At 47.0% G+C, this 19,394-nt stretch overlaps 1 protein-coding gene across 3 annotated transcripts in view; it reads left to right on the forward strand.

The window, feature by feature from the left end:
* Positions 1-19,394, forward strand: part of Pex14 (peroxisomal biogenesis factor 14) — a 136,292-nt gene that overhangs the window by 14,297 nt on the left and 102,601 nt on the right. For all 3 annotated transcript variants that reach the window (XM_050153150.1, XM_050153146.1, XM_050153149.1), the window contains exon 2: positions 9,191-9,238. In XM_050153150.1, the coding sequence (XP_050009107.1) occupies positions 9,191-9,238 (48 nt within the window). The remainder of the gene's footprint in view (positions 1-9,190; positions 9,239-19,394) is intronic.

Consider the following 19,394-nt stretch of genomic DNA (forward strand, 5'->3'; position numbering starts at 1 on the left):
TCATTTTGTTTAGTTTTCCCCCTGTTTTTAAGTATACTTTCTTTTTCTTGTAGTTGCTGTCTGTCCATCCTCCCTCTCTTCCCCCTTTCTTTTTTAAAAAGATTATCTATACAGTATTTTTTCTGCCTGCATGTGTCCCTGCGTGCCAGAAGAGGGCACCAGATCTCATTAAAGGTGGTTTTGAGCTACCATGTGGTTGTTGGGCATTGAACTCAACCTCTGGAAGAACAGTCAGTGCTCTTAACCACTGAACCTCTTTCTTTTTTCAAAACAGGTTTCTCGGTGTAGCCCTGGTTTGTCCTGGAACTCACTCTGTAGACCAGGCTGGCCTTGAACTCAGAGATCTGCCTGCCTTTACCTCTTGAGTGCTAGGATTAAAGGCGTGAGCCACCATGCCTGGCCCTGCTGTTATCATTTTTAAAATCTTTATGTGTGTTCATGTGTTGTATTTGTGTGTTTAGACACTTTTGTGTTCCATGTGGTCACCAGAGGAGGATGTTTGTCACACTCCATCTTATTCCCCGAGACAGGGCCTGGAGCCAGGTTGGCGGCCAGCAAGCCCCAGGGAGCCTCCTCTTTCCATTCTCGACGGTAGTACAAGTAGATCCCATTGCCAGCATTTTTATAGGAGATGTGGGGATGTGAACTCAGGTCCTTATCTTGAGCGGCAAGCACTCTTATCACTGAGCCAGCTCTCCAGCTCCTTCATTTTCATTTTATTCTTTGGTATTTTTCTTTTTAATTCTCTTCTGGAGTTTGGTAGGACTAGAAAAAGGTATTAGGCCATTTGGTGGCGATGCGGCTTGTGGTGGGCAGCTGGGATTTGGTCTTACAGTGGAGAACTGCTCATGTTGGCGAGACTAGAGGTGAGCTCATCCACCTTCATGGTCTCTGAGGAGGGGGCGGCACGGGTGCACAGTGTCGGAAGCTGGTGTCACCATAGCATGACAGCCCCTGCTCTGGTCAGCATTAGTGCCACGGTGGGAGCCCTAGCACAGCCTGCTACCAAAGCTCTCTAGGGTCACTGCCACTCACAAAGGACTTATTTTTACTTTATACAACGCTTCATATCCAGAAGAGCTATTTTATTTTTATGCCTTATTTAAAAAAGATTTTTTTCATGTATGTGAGTGTTTTACCTGTATTTATATATGTGCACCTTGTCCCTGCAGTGTGGGAGGTTGGGGAGGGAGGTCAGAAGGTGGCATCATCAGATCCCCTAGAACTGGACACAGGATGGGTGTGAGTTACCATGTGGATGCTGGGAACTGAACCACAGTCCTCTGTAAGAGCAACAAGTGTTCCTAACCACTGAGCTGTGTCTCCAGTCTCCAGTACATGTTTTTCTGTATGTACTTGAATATAACTATTGGTGTTCATTTATTCTCCCCCTTTTTTTGTCCCCTTCCTGGTCCCCTCTTTCCCTTCCCCTTTCCTTCCCCCTCTCCAGGATCTTTGTAGCCCAGGCTGTCTTTGAGCTTTCTGTGTAGTAAAGTCTGGTCTTGAACTCCTGGTCCCCCTGTCTTCACCTGGAATGACTAGCCTTTGAGCACCATGCCTAACAGGGTTTTGATGGGGTGCTGGCTATTGTAAATTTTACCTCTACTGTTGTGAATTTTATGTTCAGGATCTGGACTTTTTCGTTGTTTGTTTTATTTTTTTGAGACAGGGTTTCTCTGTGTAGCCTTGGCTATCCTGGAACTCATTCTGTAGACCAGGCTAGCCTCAAACTCACAGAGATCTGCCTGTCTCTGCCTCCCGAGTGCTGGAATTGGTGTGCGCCACTACCATCTAGCAATTTTGTATATTTTTAAAAAGCAAATTACTATGAATTTATTTAGTGTGTGTATGTGTTTGTGTATGTGGAGGTCAGAGACTTGCAGGAGTTGGTTCTCTCCTTCTGCCCTGTGGTCTGGTAGTCGAGCTCAGGTTGTCAGGGTTGGTAGCAAGCATCCTTTCCCGCTGAACTTCAGTTTTCGTCTTTGGTGGGGTTTTTGCTTGTTTGTTTGAAACAGGGTCTTGCTATGAATCTGGCCTTGAACTCAGGATCTGTCTTTCGGCTCCTTGAATGGTAGTATTACATGTGTGGACACACTGGGCTGGAATTTGTGGTCATTAAAGAATGTTGGGCTTTGTTCTGAAGGGGAGGTTGTGATTCTTTCAAGTCCTGCTCTCCTCCTCTTCTTCCTCTTTGTCCTCTTTCTTTGCCTAAGTGGATCTGTGTGCTAGAATCAAGCTCAGAAGAGGGTATCAGGTGTCCTCTTCAATTTTGAAGCCTGGTGTCTCCTAACCCTGTGCTGGAAAGCAGCAAGCCCCAGTGATCCTTCTGTCTGTCTCTGTCCCCTCAGAGCTGGGGTTATAAGTCTTTGTGCACCTGGCTTGTTACAAGCATGATTGTACATGTGCTCTTTTTTTTTAAAATATTTATTTATTATGTATACAATATTCTGTCTGTGTGTATGCCTGCAGGCCAGAAGGGGGCACTAGACCTCATTACAGATGGTTGTGAGCCACCATGTGGTTGCTGGGAATTGAACTCAGGACCTTTGGAAGAGCAGGCAATGCTCTTACCCTCTGAGCCATCTCTCCAGCTCTGTACATGTGCTCTTAACCACCAAGACATCGCCCCGGCCCCTCAAGTCCTTCTTTTAAGGTTTGTTAGAGTAGCATTTGCTCTGGGAATAGCTTGACAGCATCCCTGCCCCTGGATGAAGATTTTTCAGGTGTCTGTGGAATTCCCTGAGTAAGCAGGACAGTGTATTGTGACAACTTGGGTTCCAGAGCCCTGTGAGCACCTGAGAGCTCTCATAGCTCCTGTCTCACCTTTTTTTTTTTCCACCTTCGTGGTGGACTTTCACCATGTGTGTGCATAGATTGTAGTGATGAACAAAGTTTCAAAGAAAACTCCATGTGGATTTCTGGAATTTTCTTTCTGCAAAGCTTTCTTTGGAACTTGCCCTGCCGCTATCGTCTGTCTTGGCCTCCCTGAAATCTGGTCTCTGACTCCTCAGCACACAGACTGCCGTGCTGTGCTGGGCTTCCTCTTCTCTGTCTGGAATGTGCCCCATGGCGGGAAGCCAGGGTGGTGTCAGGGCACACACCCTTGGTGTTGTTCTATATCTGTCGCAGGAGCATATTCGGCAAGCATCCCACCTGGTGGGAGACTAAACCCGAGTCTCCCTGGTGCTCCATTGCAGCTGGAAGTGGAGAGCGACCGTTTATCTCTTCCTCTTGAGTAGATGTTGCAGAATCATTCCCACGGCGAGGCAACTGAGGCTCAGCTTGGCTGAGCAGCCTGCCCAGTCACTCAGCTGTTAGTGCCCAAGTTTGCACAAGCCCTTTCCATATGCCACACTGCCTCAAGAGTTTGTGGATTGGCTCTTCTTTCCCGGCCAAGGGCTTAGGACGTGTGCAGAGTGACACTGACTTACACTCACACACTGCTCAAGTTCATGAACCCTTTGCGGTTGGCCTTTGCTGTGCAGTGAGGTGAGCACTTGGCAAGCTTCCCAGAAGGGGAAGGTCACCCCTCCACAGCAGGGGTGAGGGCACACCTTTGTCTCTGTTGTACTACAGCTTCCCTCTCTTCCACTGTGCTCTTTTATTTATTTATTTAATTTTTTTTTTGTGTGTGTGTGTTTTCAAGACAGGATTTCTTTGTAGCTTTGGAGCCTGTCCTGGAACTAACTCTTGTAGACCAGGCTGGCCTCAAACTCACAGAGATCCACCTGCCTCTACCTCCAAGTGTTGGGATTAAAGGTGTGCACCACTACTTCTCGGCAGCTCTTTTTATTTATTTATTTTTACTTAAAATATTTGTGTGTGTGTGTGTGTGTGTGTGCTCGCGCATGCGCACACATGCTCACGCTCATGTCTGCATATAGACATGTGTGCATGCAGAGGCCAGAGATACACCATGGGTGTTACTGTTCAGGAGAATGGCCATCTTGATTTTTTTTTTTTTTTTTTTTTTTTTGAGATCAGGTCTCCCACTAGGTTAGGCTAGGCTGGATGGCCAGTGAGTCCTAGTAGACAGGATTGAATTCTCCTGCCCCCACCTCCCCAGCACTAAGATTATAAACCTACACCACCACTGCCAGATCTTTTACTTGAGTTCAGGGGATGAAACTCAGGGCCTCAGACTTGAGCATCAAACATGTTACTGACCTAGCCATCTCCCCAGGCCCCTAACTTTTGCTTATTGAAACATGGTCTTATGTAGCCCAGACTGGCCTCAAATTCAATATGCAGCTGAGGCTGGCCTTGAACCCCTGATCCTCCTGCCCCCACCTTTCAGGTGCTGGGATTGATTATACATAGATCATCATATCCTGCTAACTTAACTTTTAATTATTAGTTAATGAATCAATTTGGAGACAGGGTCTTATTATGTAGTCCTTGCTAGTATAGAACTGGCTATGTAGATCAGGCTGACCTCAAATTCATAGACTATGCTTACTTACCTTTGCCTCTTGCGTACTGGGATTAAAGCATGTGCTATACCCAACTATCTCCCCCACCCACCCAGACGGGGTTTCTGTGTGTAGTACTGGCTGTCCTGGAACTTGCTCTGTAGACCAGCCTGGCCTCAAACTGCCTGCCTCTGCCTCCCAAGTCCTGGGATTAAAGGTGTGTGCCACCACTGTCCAGCTATACCTAGCTATTTTTTCTTTTTTTCTTTTTTTTTTTTGGTTTTTCAAGGCAGGGTTTCTCTGTAGCTTTGGAGCCTGTCCTGGAATTTGCTCTGTAGACCAGGCTGGCCTTGAACTCACAAAGATTCCCTGCCTTTGTCCCCTGAGTGCTGGGATTAAAGGTGTGCACCACCACTGCCTGGCTACCCAGCTGTTTTGAAATAGTGTTTGTGTGTAGGTGTGTGTGTGTGTGTGTGTGTGTGTGTGTGTGTGTGTGTGTGGGCTGTGTGTGTGTACACTTGCTTGAGTTTATTTTCTCCCTCCACCACATGGGTTTGTGGGTCTCAGGTCTCCAGGCTTGTCAGTAAGCACCTTTACCTGCATCTTCAGGCATGGTGGCAAGTGTCTTTACTCTGCCATCTCACTGACCCCAACTTCGTATTTTTTTTAAAGCCCTCTAAATCCTTTGCTTTCTTCCCACCCCAACATCCCTATTCTGACCTCTAAGGGTCTTGAGTTGGGTTCACAAGAGCTTCCTTCTTAAACCTCTGCTGTAGACCTCAGTCGGTGGGTTATAAGCCTTCTCTCTCTTTTGTTTAAAACTGGATATTTTGAAGAGTTCCAGAGTCAAGTTAGAATTTAGTGTGCAGGGATCTTTTTTCAGGCTAACTATCACTTAAAGTGGTAGATCTAGGGGCAGGTATTAAAAACATTGGACATTTTGCAAAGACAGGACTAGGCTGGGTCTGTCCAGTTTGGGCAGGCTGCGAACTGCTCTGCTCTTTGCTACCTGCTCTTTGCTATCTTCCAAGTGCTACCTGGAGTGGGAGTTAAGATGGGAGGCTGCCTGCCTGCCTGCCTGCCTGTGTGAAGAGGTGAGAGTGGTCAGGATTCCCCAAGGGTTCAGAGGGTATTTGGGGTAGAATAGTTTTGTACTGGCTGCTTGTCCTTAAATACCAGTGGAGCGCTGGAGTCAGAAGGGCCTTCACCTGTGTCTGAATGTCCTTTGGGAGTGACACTGTCCCATAACAGATAACTGGGGTCCACACAACATTAAAGTAAGGGTCACATTCGTATTTGGTTCTGGGGAAAGATACAGCCCTGGTTGGTGCTTGCTTCCTTTGGGCTTGTATATACCAAGTAGTTCCTTTGTTTTAATTATTTAAGTAAAGAATTTTTAGTATAGGCATAATGGTGTACACCTATAATCCCAGTACTTAGTAGAGGCAAGAGGAGGATCATGAGTTTCAGGTCTGCCTGGGCTACATAGTGAGACTATCCAAATAAATAACGGTGTGTGTGGGGGGGAGGGCAGGTGGTGGTGGTACACGCCTTTAATCCCAGCACCTCGAAACAGAGGTAGGTAGGTAGACCTGTGAGTTCGAACTCACCCTGGTCTACAGAGTGAGTTCCAAGACAGTCAGGACTACACAGAGAAACCGCCGAGAGGGGTGGGGGGTGGGGAGAGAGGGAGAGAGAGAGAGACGGCTTAAATACTAAAGATGTTTGTGTTCATTTTAAACTTTTATATATGTGTGTGTGCATGTGCCTGAGCTCCCACGCACTTGCATGCGGAGGTTAGAGGGTAACTTGTGGGAGTTGGTTCTTTCTATTGTGTGGGTTCTGGGGATTGAACTCAGGTCTTCAGATGTGGTGGCAAATGCCTTTATTTGCTGAACCACATCACTGGTGTTTGTTTTGTCTGGTCAAATAGGCTACATTATTACTTATGGGGTAGCATTAAATTAAGGCTGCTGCTTAATGAAATATGATTGAAACAATTTGATTATTTCATTTAGTTAGGCATGTGCAAATCCCTATGATACTACTGCTTGCTGAGTTATGTGACCTCCTTTGCTTTCCTTCCTTCCTCAGCAATAATTCTGTACAGCTAGTGTGAGAATTAAGTGAAGAAAGCTAAATGAATGTTAGCACTCAGAGTTAGTATCTGCCAGTTTCCCTGAAGGAAGCATTCAGGAAGAGGATGAGCTTGGATGTGTGATCCACTGTGAGCTAGTGACTGAGAGCAACTGTTCTGTTTGTTTATTGAGAATTGACCTTAGGACCTGAACTTCACAGTGAACTTCCCCCTGGTCCCTTTGCTCTCCTTCTCCTCCCGTCTCTGCTCCTCCCCTCCCCTGTCCCTTGTCTTCCCTGCCCCTTTTCTTGACTCCTCCCCCTTCCCCCCCCCCACTTTTTCTTTTTGAGACAGGGTCTCATGCTGTATTGACTTAGAAGTTGGCCTCTAATTCATAAGGTTTTGCTTTAGCCTCCTGAGTGCTGGAATTACAAACTTGGCCACCACATTCAGTTTCTTTGTTTAAAAAAGTTTTAAGTCAGGCTTGGTGGTGCACACCTTTAATCCCTTGCAAAGGCGGGTAGTTTGAGGCCAGCCTGGTCTACAGAACTTCCAGGACATCCAGGGGCTATGGGCTACACAAGACAAACCCTGTCTCATAAAAAAGGTTAAACGTTTTGTTTATTTATTTATCTGTGTATGAGTATATGCCCATATGTATGCCTGTGTACTACATGTGTCTGTGGTGCCCCTGAAAGTGGATCCAATTTCACAGGTAGTTGTGAGATGCCATGTGGATGCTGGGAACTAAATCCTGGTCTTCTTCAAGAACAGTCAGTGTTCTTAACCAGTGAGCCATTTCTTCAGCCCCTCAGCTTCTTTTCTTGGTGCCATATGAGCGTATAACGGGGAAAACTGACCTGATCAAGGATGCCTTAGAAAGAATTCATCCTGAGGAAGTGCCGTAGCTGGCTCTGCAGGGGGCTCATGTGTCTGGGAGGAGAGGAAGGCACAATCTGTGCAAAGTCCCTTGAAAGAAAGCACAAGCCGTGGCTGTTGTGGACAGAGCTTGAGTTCGGCACCACGTGAGACCTGAGATGTGGTTAGGATAGATGTGAGGCTTCCAAGACTGCACCGAGGGTTTTTTTTTTTGTTTTCTGAGAGCAGTGAGAAGCTATTGATGATGTTGCTTATGGGGGTGGATGAGTGAGTAAGTAAGGGGCTGATTGAGTTTTCCTTTATAATGGTTTGCTTTTTGTGTTGTGGAAAGTGAGTTGGAAGAGAGCCAGCATGAATCCAGGTAAGCTGATTAGAAAGCATTTACAGTGGTCCAGGCAAAGGATTCTGGAAGCTTGGACCAAAGTGATGGCAGGAGAGATAAATAGAAGTTGAGGGTTGACTCCATGGCTGTTTAGAAGGGAGGACTGGCAGGAGGAGGGAGGGGAGCGCTTGAGGAAGGCAGTCCAGCAATGCTGGAGGAGGGGTCCATGGTGGAGTCAAGGCAGTCTGTCTCAAAGGTCTAAGGGGAGCAGGAAGGAGGTCAGAGATCTAAATGTGTGAGCTTTTGGTGCCTGGGAGCCTGGGAAGATGGCAGGGGGAAGAGAAAGGTCACTCAGGTATGAGGGTTTGCCTCCAGTTAGTTGCACGCTGCCTGCACTTCTAGTCTTGGGATAGTAGGACTCTGGATGGAGAGAGACATCAGAGCCTTCATCCAGCAGAGGCCTCGGCACTGTGTCAGGTACCTTCTGTGTGGTGGCAGACAGCCATGAAATGACAGTCGTTAGGACTCTTTGCTCTCCCAGCCTCTGCCCTGTTCATAGGAGACCTGGAACAGACCGTCTGATTAGCTGGGAGGGTTTGGAGGCCAGCTCCTGGGACACCCGCATTAGCTGCACTTGTCCGGACATTATCTGTAGAAAATTGGCAATTGACTCTAACATCAGTAACAGTAAACTGGCCGCAGCTTGCTCATACCCTTCTGGAGGTTTGTGTCTTGCCTCACCCCTACTCTGAATTTTGGTCAGTGTCGAAAGTGTGAGAGAAAGGCTGTGGGAATAGATGGGAGCCTGGCCATCTGTCACAGTGCTTGCTCATGGATTTCTCTCTCAGACCGTCACTAGATTGTTTCCATGAAAGACTTAACCATAGTGCGGGTTCATTGTGATGGGCAGTCCTGAACCAGCGTAGTGGCTTGTGGTGGTATGTTTGTGGGATGTCCCTTTGATCCCAGCACTTGGGAGGTTGAGGCAAGAGGACCAGGAGTTCAGAGTTGCGCTCAGTTACACAGTGAGTTTGAAGTCAGCTTTGGTTACTTGGAGACCCTAACACAGACACAAAACAACCCAAGGAAAGCAGCACTTGACTCCAGGTAGAGGAAAACCCATAGTATGGGTAGCTAATGCCCCCCTGTGGCTGCCTTTGGTTCTGCACGTTCTCTCTGCTCTGTCGTTCACTCTAGCTGGGAAGGTGGTAAGAAGAAATGGTAGGTTCCCCCTTAGGCCTTTCTCTGGTCTTTATTTTGTCATGGCCCCATCTGCTTGCTTACATCTGATCCTAAAGTCCTCCTGGGCAAGCCCTGGTTGTGAGGGGCCATGACAGCGAACCCACAGTCTCTGCATTTCCTGGCAAATTTTGTCATACAGCAGCCCATGAAGAACAGAGAAAGATTTGGGTGCAGTGCTTGGAAGCAGCACACCTTTGTTTTTCTGCTGTCCATTGGGTGGCACTGTGATCTTAGTTTTGTTTCTGTTTTTCTCTGCAGCCAAGCTCTTCTCCGGGAAGTGAAAAGGTGGTGCCCCGAGAGCCACTGGTAAGTACGAACGCTGTGTGAGTGTAAGGGAGTCTGATGAACCCGACCTCTCCCAGCAGCATCCCAGTACATGTTCCCTAGAGATGCCATGTCCCTGACTCTGGCCTCTGACTTGTGTTTAGTGGAAGGAATTAGCAAAACCTCTTTGTCTTTTTCTGGAACTGAGAGCACTGGAGCCCTGCAGCACTTTGCTTGCTGCTGATGGCAGAACTAGAGTGACACCCGAGGTTGCTGTGTGTCAGCTTCCGATCGTCAGAGACTGAAACAGCCGCTCTGTTTCTCAGTGAAGAGGAAGGGGTCTGGTCAGTGGTTGCTTGTGATAGGCATCACCCGTGGTATCCTGGACTCTGTCAGGAAAGAGGCCTACTGAGTGCTGAAGGGCCTTTTCTTTTTCTGTTTTCTTTTCTTAAACAAGGAGGATCACACTCTATAACCCAGTCTATCCTTGAACTCACTAAGCAGCCTATGGCCTCAGGCTCACAACAGTTCTGCTACAGCCAGCCTCACAAGTGCTGGACTAAGAAGGCGAATGCTACCACAGTCAGCTAAGTCACTCTCTTTGCAGAGTGTTTTTGCTTAGTGGTCTGAGCCAGAGTCCCTGTCCGCCTGCCCTGTTCTCACTGTTTGTCATTTCAGGACCTGATGTAAATCCTCTGGGCTGGGTAGTAAGACCGGTTCTGTACAAACCAGATCAGTTTTAGGGGTGCGCCAGCCTTTGGTTTAACTTTGCCAAGCCGTTCCTCTCTCGGAGTAGTGGTGACTGGTGAGCACAGGGCACAGTGCCAGGCTTTGTCTCCGCAGCCCGTGTATGGCAGTTGTCCTGCTTTCCCCCTCTTCTCCTGGCCGAGTTGGAGGGATGATGTGAAGGCCTGGTATGAACAGGTCCAGGTTCTAGCATGTTCTGAGGCTTTCTAGGCAGCGGGTGAGATGAATCCGGCTGTGGTGCAGTTAGGCCCAGAGGACACAAGTACCTCTGAGACTTTTCGTGTCACCTTTTGTCACCAGTTATGGGCTCTCATATCAACATTTCTGCGTACCTCTTTCCTGCCCCTTCCTAGGATGCTTCACACTCCCAGGCGTAGGTGTGTCCTCCTTCCAAACCCTTCAGACTCAAGTCCAGACTGAGCACAGTGCTCTTTTTATCCCTGCTACTGTGGGCTTGTTTGAAACTTCCTGATCTGGCTCTCCATCCTAAGAAGTGAGGACAGGCCGTCTTTTGGGGGTACGACTGAGAAAGCTTTTGGTAGCCCAGAGTGTCTTACATTGGCTAACTCCTGGGAGTGGGGAGCCCCGCAGGCCTGTGCCGTGTGGGGTTCTGAATGTGGCTTCTTCCGCTGCACAGTGCATCTGCCTGTTGGTTGGTTATGTTATTTCTTTCTTTCCTGGGAGCCCCTGAGCAGTCTTCAAACCCTGGTAGCCTGTGATCGTCCAGAGTTCACACTCATTCTCTCCAGGCCAACGCTACAATTACCTTATATTTAATTAATATTTTTTTCTCCTCTTTACGTACTTACTGCATAATTGCTCAGAGGAAAGAAAACACATAGCAGCAATTTATATATATATAAAAAAAACAATAATTAAAAAAAAACCCGAAATAAACTCCCATCTCATTTGGGCTGATCCTGTGAGTTGGGTAATTAGGGCCCTATTAAAAGGTAGACCCTTTCTCCTTCCCCCCCTTTTTTTATTAATTTTTTTATATTAAACTCCCACAGTCTCTCAGTCATGCCCTTATTGCTTTTGGCCAGCCATTTGCAGCAGCCTGATTAAATGAGGGCACCAGCCGAGTTGTATGGTCTTGTGTGAGCAGCTCCTTCCTCTTGGGAATGGTGGCAGGAGGGTGGCAGGCAGAGGAGCCAACAGAGGGCTTGCTTTTGGGGCAAGCCATGGGCACAGATTGAGTAGCAAGAGAGCTCTTGGCTGCTGTGGACTGGTGGTGACTGGCTAGGTGGCCATCCTAGGGTGCTGGACAAGTGAGGAGCAGCTCAGGTCCACAGCTCAGTACACAGGGCTGTGGTTGGGAAGCCTTGGTGCTCAGCTCCTTCGACAGGGAGGGAGACGGTGCAAGCCCAGTGTGTCGGCTGCTTCGTGAGTGCTTAACTGCAGCACTGGAGAATAGACTATTACAAAATCAAACAGGCCTTGTTTTTAAGTAATTCGTGTATTTTATTTGGTGAAAAAAAGACATTTGTGTACATGAAACAATTAGCGAAAAGGGAGCACTGTCTGTAATTTTAGAAAGCAGCACAAAGTTGGGTATAATTTAGGCTGAGCTGCCTGCCTGGCTGGGAGTCGGAGAGGGCGCCTCATTCAGAGAAGGGGGAGCATTGTCAGTGGGAGCTTAGGGATAGTTTCTGAGGTATCTGAAGCTAGGTCTTGAGGACTATGATGATAAAATTATGTTTATTTTTAACTCATTGTAATTTTTCCTCCCAAGACAGAGTCCCACTATGTAGTTCTGGCTTTCCTGGGACTTATTCTGTAGACAGGCAGGCCTTGAACTCAGAAATCCACCTGCCTCTGCCTTCCTAGTGCTGGGATTAAAGGTGTGTGCTATTATGCCCCAGCTTGCTTGTGAATTTTGTACAAAATTCCTTAATGGTTGTTTTCTGGGCTCTGCACGGGAAGGATTAAGCACAACATGCTGAAGGCAGATAATTTTGTTTTCCAGAACTAGATGATCATTAGGGCTGTGGTTGTAGCTTAGTTGGTAGCCTGTCATGCGTGAAGCCTTGGGTTCCATCCCCAGTACGACGTGAAACAGGAGAGGTGGTGTATGCCTGTAATTCTAGCACTTGGGAGGTGAAGTTCAAGGTAAAGTCGTCCTTAGCTACATAGTAAGTTTGAAGCCAGTTTGAGCTAAATAAGACCTTGTCTTAAACAAAACAAAACAAAAAACAAATCGCCACTATTAAAAAAAAAAGCTAGATGGTCATCTTAAAAATGGATTTATCTTTTATTTGGGGCATGTGCATGCGTGTGCATGCATGTGTGCGCGTGTGAATGTGGGTGTGCACATGCTTCAGCACTGCTTGCGCTCTGTACAACAGAGATCAGCTTGGGAAGCTGGTTCTCCCCTCCTGCTGTGGCTCTGGGGAGTAAACTCAGGTTGTCAGTCTGTGTGACAAGTGCTACCTGTTACCTGCCCTCTTGCTAAATCCCAGATGATCACTTTGAAGTAAACTTTTTCCTTCTTAAAAACTACAATTCAGGCCTGGGTGTAGTGGCACACACCTTCAGTCCCAGCTAGCACTTAGAGGCAGAGGCAGGTGGATCTCTGTGAGTTCCAGGACAGCAGAGTTGCTTCTCTTTCTCCACTCTGAGTTCTGCGGTGGAGTCTGGCTTGCATGGAAAGCACTTTTACCCACTGAGCTGTCTCCCTTGTCCCAAGGGAGGAAATGTTGACAGCTCTCAGGAGGGTTGATCTCTGTCTTCTCTCAGGTGTGTTGAAAACAGCCTGTGGCTCTTCTGTTGAGCCAGGACTCTGGCCATGCATGTATGCCCATTCTGGGGCTCATACAGATCCCGCATCTGGTTCCCTGGACTTCTCTGAGAGCCCTTGAACACATGGCACACACCTGTAATCTCAGCGTGAGACCGAGGCCAGCCTTGGACTGTGTGGTGAGAGCTGGTGCATGGGAAGCTCAGTGGTAGAGCACTTGTCTGCATATGTGACGCTGAATGACCAAGCGCCTGGCACAGCTCAGCTCTCGTCTTGCCTGGATGCTGAAACTAGGCCTAGGAACCTGAGATTTCCTTTTAGTCATCTGATTGCTGGCTGTTTGAAGTGATAAATACGGTTTAGTTTGCATATCTGTTCATTTGCCTCCCTCTGTCTCAATATCCAGCAGTGTTATTGCTCCCCTGCTTTACCCAGGCCTGTGCTGGGTTCAATAGTTTCAACTTCTTGCTCTTAGACACCAAATTCTCTCTAATGGGTGAGTTTCCTGCTGTCTTTGCTGCTTCTGGTCTGTAGGTCTAAGGGTTTTCCATTTATTTGTTTTGATACAGTGTCAGACTCTGTAGTTAAGGCTATATTCTTGGCTGGCCTCTTCCTGCCCCCGCCTCCTGAGTGCTGGGACCACAGGCGTGGATTACCCATTCTGCTGTTTTTGCTTTTGATCCTGTTCTCTGCATCTTTCCCCCAAAATAATCCAAAGAGGATAGTAAATTTCTACCTTGTCAGCTTTTTTAGGTTAAAACTTTTTTTTTTTTAAATTTAAGATGGAATCTCTGTATAACCAACCATACCTGGTCTGAGACTTACTATGTAGACCAGGAGAGGCTCAAACTCACAGAGATCTGCCTGCCTCTGCTTACTGAGTGTTGGAGTTAAAGACATGTGCCACATGGCTCAGCTCAGCTCTTCTCCCCACCCTTCATTGTGTATGTGCTTACATGTGTCTACCATGTATGTGCCAGGCCTTAAGGAAACCAGAAGGGGGCACTAGATCTTTTGAAACCGACTTACAGAAGTTGAGATCTGCTGTGTGGATGGCTGGGAATGGAATTTGGGTCCTCTGCAAGAACAGCAAGTGCTCTTAACTACCAGACCACCTCTCCAGCTCCTTCTCTTTGTTTTTGAAACCAATTCACCAGAGGCTGGTTATCAAAAGACCATTAATTCCAGGCTGTGGTGGCACACACCTTTAATCCCAGCACTCAGGAGGCAGAGGCAGGTGGATCTCTGTGAGTTTGAGGCCAGCCTGGTCTACAGAGTGAGTTCCAGGACAGTCTCCAAAGCTACAGAGAAACCCTATCTTGAAAAACAAACAAACAAACAAACAAACAAACAAACAAACAAACAGACCATAACTATTTTGGTGAATCTAGGGAGCTTTTCTTTAAGAATGGCTATGGCTGTTGCCTGTCTTCTCCATCTCTAGGGTATCCCTGACAGTCTGCCTTGGGGTTGTGTCTTTTGCAGTTTTTGTGGTTGGAATACCTTGCTGCTGTACTAATTGGCAGGGTCAGCGGGAATAGGTGGTTCTTATTTTTTACTCATCAGAACATTTTTGAAGGATGACATTCATATGCTCAATACATTTCTTTGTGCATACTCATGTATACATGTGTGTACATGCGTGTGTATAATAGCATAACAAATGTAGATATATTATAAAATTCAGATATTCTGTGGGAAAATTTGGTGGGGGTGGAAGCATTAAGGTGATGTCACTCAATAAACTCGGCTGGTCTGGAACTCATTATGTAGCCCAGGTTGAGCCTTGAACTAATGGCAATTCTCCTGCCTTAGTTAAAGTGCTAGAATTATAGGTGTATGCCACCATACCTGGCATATATTTGTTTTTGATACATTTGCAAAAGTGTTTTACACATATGAGTAATGAAACCAGAAATGCGGGAATCTCAGGAAGTTGTCCTTCTTTCCAGGAAGGTAGTGAATAAGGCAGAGTTTACATGCTGGCTTGTCACTTCTTGCTTGCCTTTTTCTTGCACAGGAACCTCTGTCAGAATGTAGTGAATAGGGATGACACCAGACAGATAGTGCAAAATCCATTACTTTGTTTTTGTAAACCCAGGCTGCCCTTGTTCTCATGATTCCTTGGCCTCAGCTGTCTGACTAGCAGAACTGCTACTGGCTGTATTTGCTGCTGAGAACAAGACCACATGTAAAGCGTTTGCGGATGGGGCTCTCTCTCAGTGCCTCTTGATGGGGAGGCTGTCACCGTGTGATGAGCCAGGATAGGAAGACATGCTGGCTTCCCTCCTTTCCCAGGCTTCTCTCCTAAGTAGTCTAAAACCTTTAGTGAGGAAAATGTACCCTTTTACCACTAATGTTCACCCAGAGCCGCTCCGAGTGGGGAGGTGCCGGTGCCCCCTCTTCCTGACAGGTCTAGGAGGGACACTGGTTAGCTCTAAGGGCTGAAATGGACGAACTGGAAACAAGCCTCATTCCATCTCTGGGTGGCTCTAATCTCCAGGCCACTTACTGATTTTGAAATTACTGCCTCTTCCTGCTCCATCCTTCCTATTATAGTCTGAGGAGGTTTATGGAAAAGACTAGGCGGTGCCCTTTAGTTGTTTCCTCTTTCAGGTAGATGAGGAGGTTGTTTTTTTCAGTTTGGAGGTATTCTTTTACAAATAATTATTAGATGAATCGAAACTCTTGGGGTAATAATTAGAGAAATGGCATTGAGACAGTTTTCACCTTTGTTTGTGCTTTAGCTTCCTGGCTTTTCATGGTCCTATTTTGTGTTTGCTGTGGCTCCTGTAAGGAGAGGCCCTGCCCTGGAGATCACTGAACAGCGTTCTTATTTCGGAGCTGTAGGATCCACGGCTGGAGCGGTTGTATGTTTTTCTGAGCATACTAAGGGAGGTTTGTTTTTAATCTAGTCCCGATGCATTCTTTAAGAAGGACGCCTGTGGCCCCTTGCTCCTGGAGCTGTGGCTGTTTCTCAGCTGTTCCAGTAGTACTGCTGAAGGTGGGCTCCATGCCTCTTACTGGGACAGAGGGACATTCCAAAAATGCTTTTCCTTTGTTTAAAGTTGATCATTATCATACTTGAAAAATTGTTATATATAAATATCTTTTCGTGTGGCCTGTAGGGTGGCAAACAGAACTCATATAGCCCTCTGAAGAGCACTGAACACGCTGTTCTTAGGACAGCTGTGTGCCCCACATTTCCAGGATAATTTCCATTTAAAAATATTTGAGCCCATTGTCAAACTACACAGACTGATTGGGCTTGAAAAATATGTCCCATAGTTAATCCCCTGTGCGTGGTGCAGAGCTGCAGGAAGATAAAGTGGTGCTTGGGAGAAGGACGTGTCTGCCGCCCTTCCCTCTTCCCTCCCAGCTCTCCTTTCTTTTATGGTTTGTAGTTATAACCAAGATTTATGCTTGTTGCTCCACAAATCTTCGCTCTGCCATTATGAGTTTGTCTGAGCAGGCTTGAGATGGGCTGACATTGAGTGATTCTGGAGGTAAATCTATCTAGGGGCACCCCTCGACAGTCGGAGGCAGAGAGGGGCTAACACATGGCCCCCAGTGGAGCGTGTTGAGGATGCATTGCCCTGTCGAAAAGATGCTTGCACTGCCACCTTTGCGACCTCTTGCCTGGAAGCCCCCGGGGCTGCAGCTCCTCTGTCTACAGTCTGGGGTGGTGCTCAGAGCGTTCCTTTTGCCAAGGGATCTTCCAGGAGGCCTCTCACGGTTGGTGTCAGCTGTGACTCAGCCAGACCCACAGTGAAGGGGATCTTTGGGTTAGGGCCTCTTTTTCTAGCCTTGTGTAACCAGGAGTTAGTACCAGCAGCAGAATCCAGCTCGCAAGTTGACTGTCTAAATGGTTTCCTATTTTTCCACACTTCACTGGAAGTGGATTTTGGAGATGTTAACAGTTCTTCCTCTTTTCCTGTATTTTCCTTTTCCAGCTTTTTGTCTTATGTGCCTTTTTTTTTTTCCTGCAATAGGGTCTTACTTTATAGTCCAGGCTGTCTTTGAACTTGTGATTCTCCTGCCTCAGTTTCCCATCATACCTGGCTTTTGCATGTACATTAAAATATTGTTTTGCATTTATTTATGTGTGTGTGTGTACATATGATTTGCCATGGCACGCATGTGGAACTTGAACTTGTCATTCATTCTTGGTAGCAAATGTCTTCACTTTGGGCCTGTATGTACTTTTGAGAACTGCTACCCATCTCTTGTGAAATAAAGTAGGGCACCCTAAACATGTATTTCTTTAAAAGTGTCAAGAGCGTCTTCTGACGGCCTATAACTCAGTGGTTCTCAAGCTGTGACTCTTGGTCCCTCAGCGGGTGTTGAATGACCCTTTCACAGGGTCACCTAAGACCATCAGAAAACATAGATATTTGCATTACAGTAGCAAAATTACAGTTATGAAGTAGCAATGAAAAAAATTTGTGGTCGGGGTTACCACAACATGAGGGTATTAAAGGGTCACAGCATTAGGAAGGTTAAGAACCACTCCTTTCAGGCCTCCAGAACCTCGTCTCCTGACCAGGATTTTCATGATGCAGGCTGGCCAGCTGATCCCATATTCTTCCAGCTTCTAGCCCTCCCCTGCCAGGTGTGCTTCTCATTGAGCAGTGCTGTTTCGTTAACTGTGATACCAGCAGTGGAGACAAAGTGAAGAGGATTTTACGGGAGTGATGCATCTGTAGAGACTAACGAGACCAAAATTTTCTGTTAAAAATTCAGTTACTTGTGTGGTGAATGTGAACTAAGAAGATTGCCATCAAATTCAGCCTGGGACAGTAAACACCAGGCTGAGACCATACGGATCCAGTCGGATCCATGCTGCAGTTGCTTTTGTAATGTCTTTAGGCTCTTGCTTTGCTTTAGAAATGTGGAGGGTGTGTTGTGGGTGGGGTTTATTCAGGAGAGAGATGTCTGGGAACTCCAGTCTGTGGGCCCACACTCAAAGGAGAAGTCTTGGCTCCACATCAAAAGATTAGTGAATGACTGTACATTTATAGATTTTCAGTTAGTATAAAATGTTGAAGGTAAGTAGAGTAGGCTCCATTTTTAATGATTCTTCAATTTAACTGAAAAAGTTTCTTTTATTAACTGAGCAATTATTAGCTCTGATCTCATCGGCCAAAAGGGCTACTGTGTAGTTCTGTGGCCTCAGTGCCTGTTTCTTTATTTTCGTCTGGTTCAAGTCTCACACCCCGGTGAGGATTACCCTTCTGGTTTTCTAGTGAGGGACCTGAAGCCCAGGGCAATCAGACCTCCAGAGTGAGTGCAGTGGGCTGAGATTCAAAGTCTCAGGTGCTCCTGCTGAACTTGAGCGGATGGGAGCTGCAGATCTGGGCACAGTGTTGACTGGCGTGGTGCGGTGCGGCTCAGACAGGCTGTGGCAGGGGCTGCCTGCTGCTCTGTGCTTGCTGTGCTCTCCCTGGTTGGAGTCTTCTGTGTGCATCTTCGCTGTTGAGAAGGCACCTATTAATTTATCACAGGTGATGTGCGCCTCCTCAGGCTCGGAGGAGGCGTCTGCACCCATGCACCTCACTAATGACAGGTTATGAGATCGAGGGAGATAATAGGATCTTTTCATCTGGTGTCTCTACGGAAGCTGCTACATCTCAGGTAGCTTCTAGGGGGCAGCAGCTCCCTGTTATTCCATCTCCTGCTGGCAGAGTGAAGGTTGGGCAAGCTAGCGCTTTGCTTTCTAACTCAGGGTCCTCCGGGAGTCACTGGAATCCACCTAAGTAAAGGAAACTCAATATCCAGGGCCCCGTTTCCCCTTTCTCTGCCCCTCAGGTGAATCCTTTATCTGTACCCCATCAGCATCCAGGCGTTTCCCCTGTCAGTTAGTGCAGTGGCCTTCATCGTCTTTGAAGATAAGAGAATCGAGATGCCTTTAAGGGAGTGTAGTCTTTTTGTCGGCTCCTCCTTGCTGCCAACTGCTAGTTGTCAATAACCCACTTGAACAGTGCTGTGAGCTTTGGAACCGTCTCCATGAGTCTTGTCTTACTCTAGTGAGAATACACTGTCATGTGTTCGATTACCTGTTTCCCTTGCAATCCTGGCAGCTTAGAGGTTTCTCTAGAGTTCCAGACTGCTTCTGTCAGAAGCACACGGAGGGGAAAGCTTTAGGTTTGTCACTTGTTGAGACTTTAGGGTCAAAGACTGATTACTGGGCCCTGGGCTTTGTTGGAAGTGCGTAAACCAGACAGCTTTCCCAGAAGAGCCCTTCTACCCTGGCCCTGAGCTTCTGGTGTGTAGCTAAAGCAAGGCCTGTGAAGACCTGGGTGGTGCTGGTGTGTGCAGAGAAGGCAGCCAGCCTTGGGAGGGTGTTGAAGGTTAGCGAGGTACACCGTCCTGGCTCCTGTGGGAGGGGCAGGCAGTCAGGGCTTTGCCTTCTGATAGTCTTTCCTCTGAGGCTCCTGGGGCCCTGGGAATCAGGAGGGCCTACCCACAGAGTGCCCCTCAAAGACAAAAGCAAGGCAGTTTCACCTCTTTAGTTCTCTTGTCGCTCTAGAAATGACAGTTAATAGACTTTGTTAATGAGCAGAAGGAATGACTAGAAATAGTGGCAAATCATTTAACATTGAAGTGATTTTATAACTTCTGTTTAACAAATGGTTACCATTGTTTTAGTGGAGTTTTTAAAATTTCATCTTGATCTCTAGAGGCTTATTTATAGGAGATTTCTTTCTTTGT

This window comes from Alexandromys fortis, unplaced genomic scaffold (assembly GCF_014885135.2).
Source record: "Alexandromys fortis isolate MF-2015 unplaced genomic scaffold, M_Fortis_MF-2015_v1.1 scaffold_88, whole genome shotgun sequence".
Taxonomy (NCBI): Eukaryota; Metazoa; Chordata; class Mammalia; order Rodentia; family Cricetidae; genus Alexandromys; species Alexandromys fortis.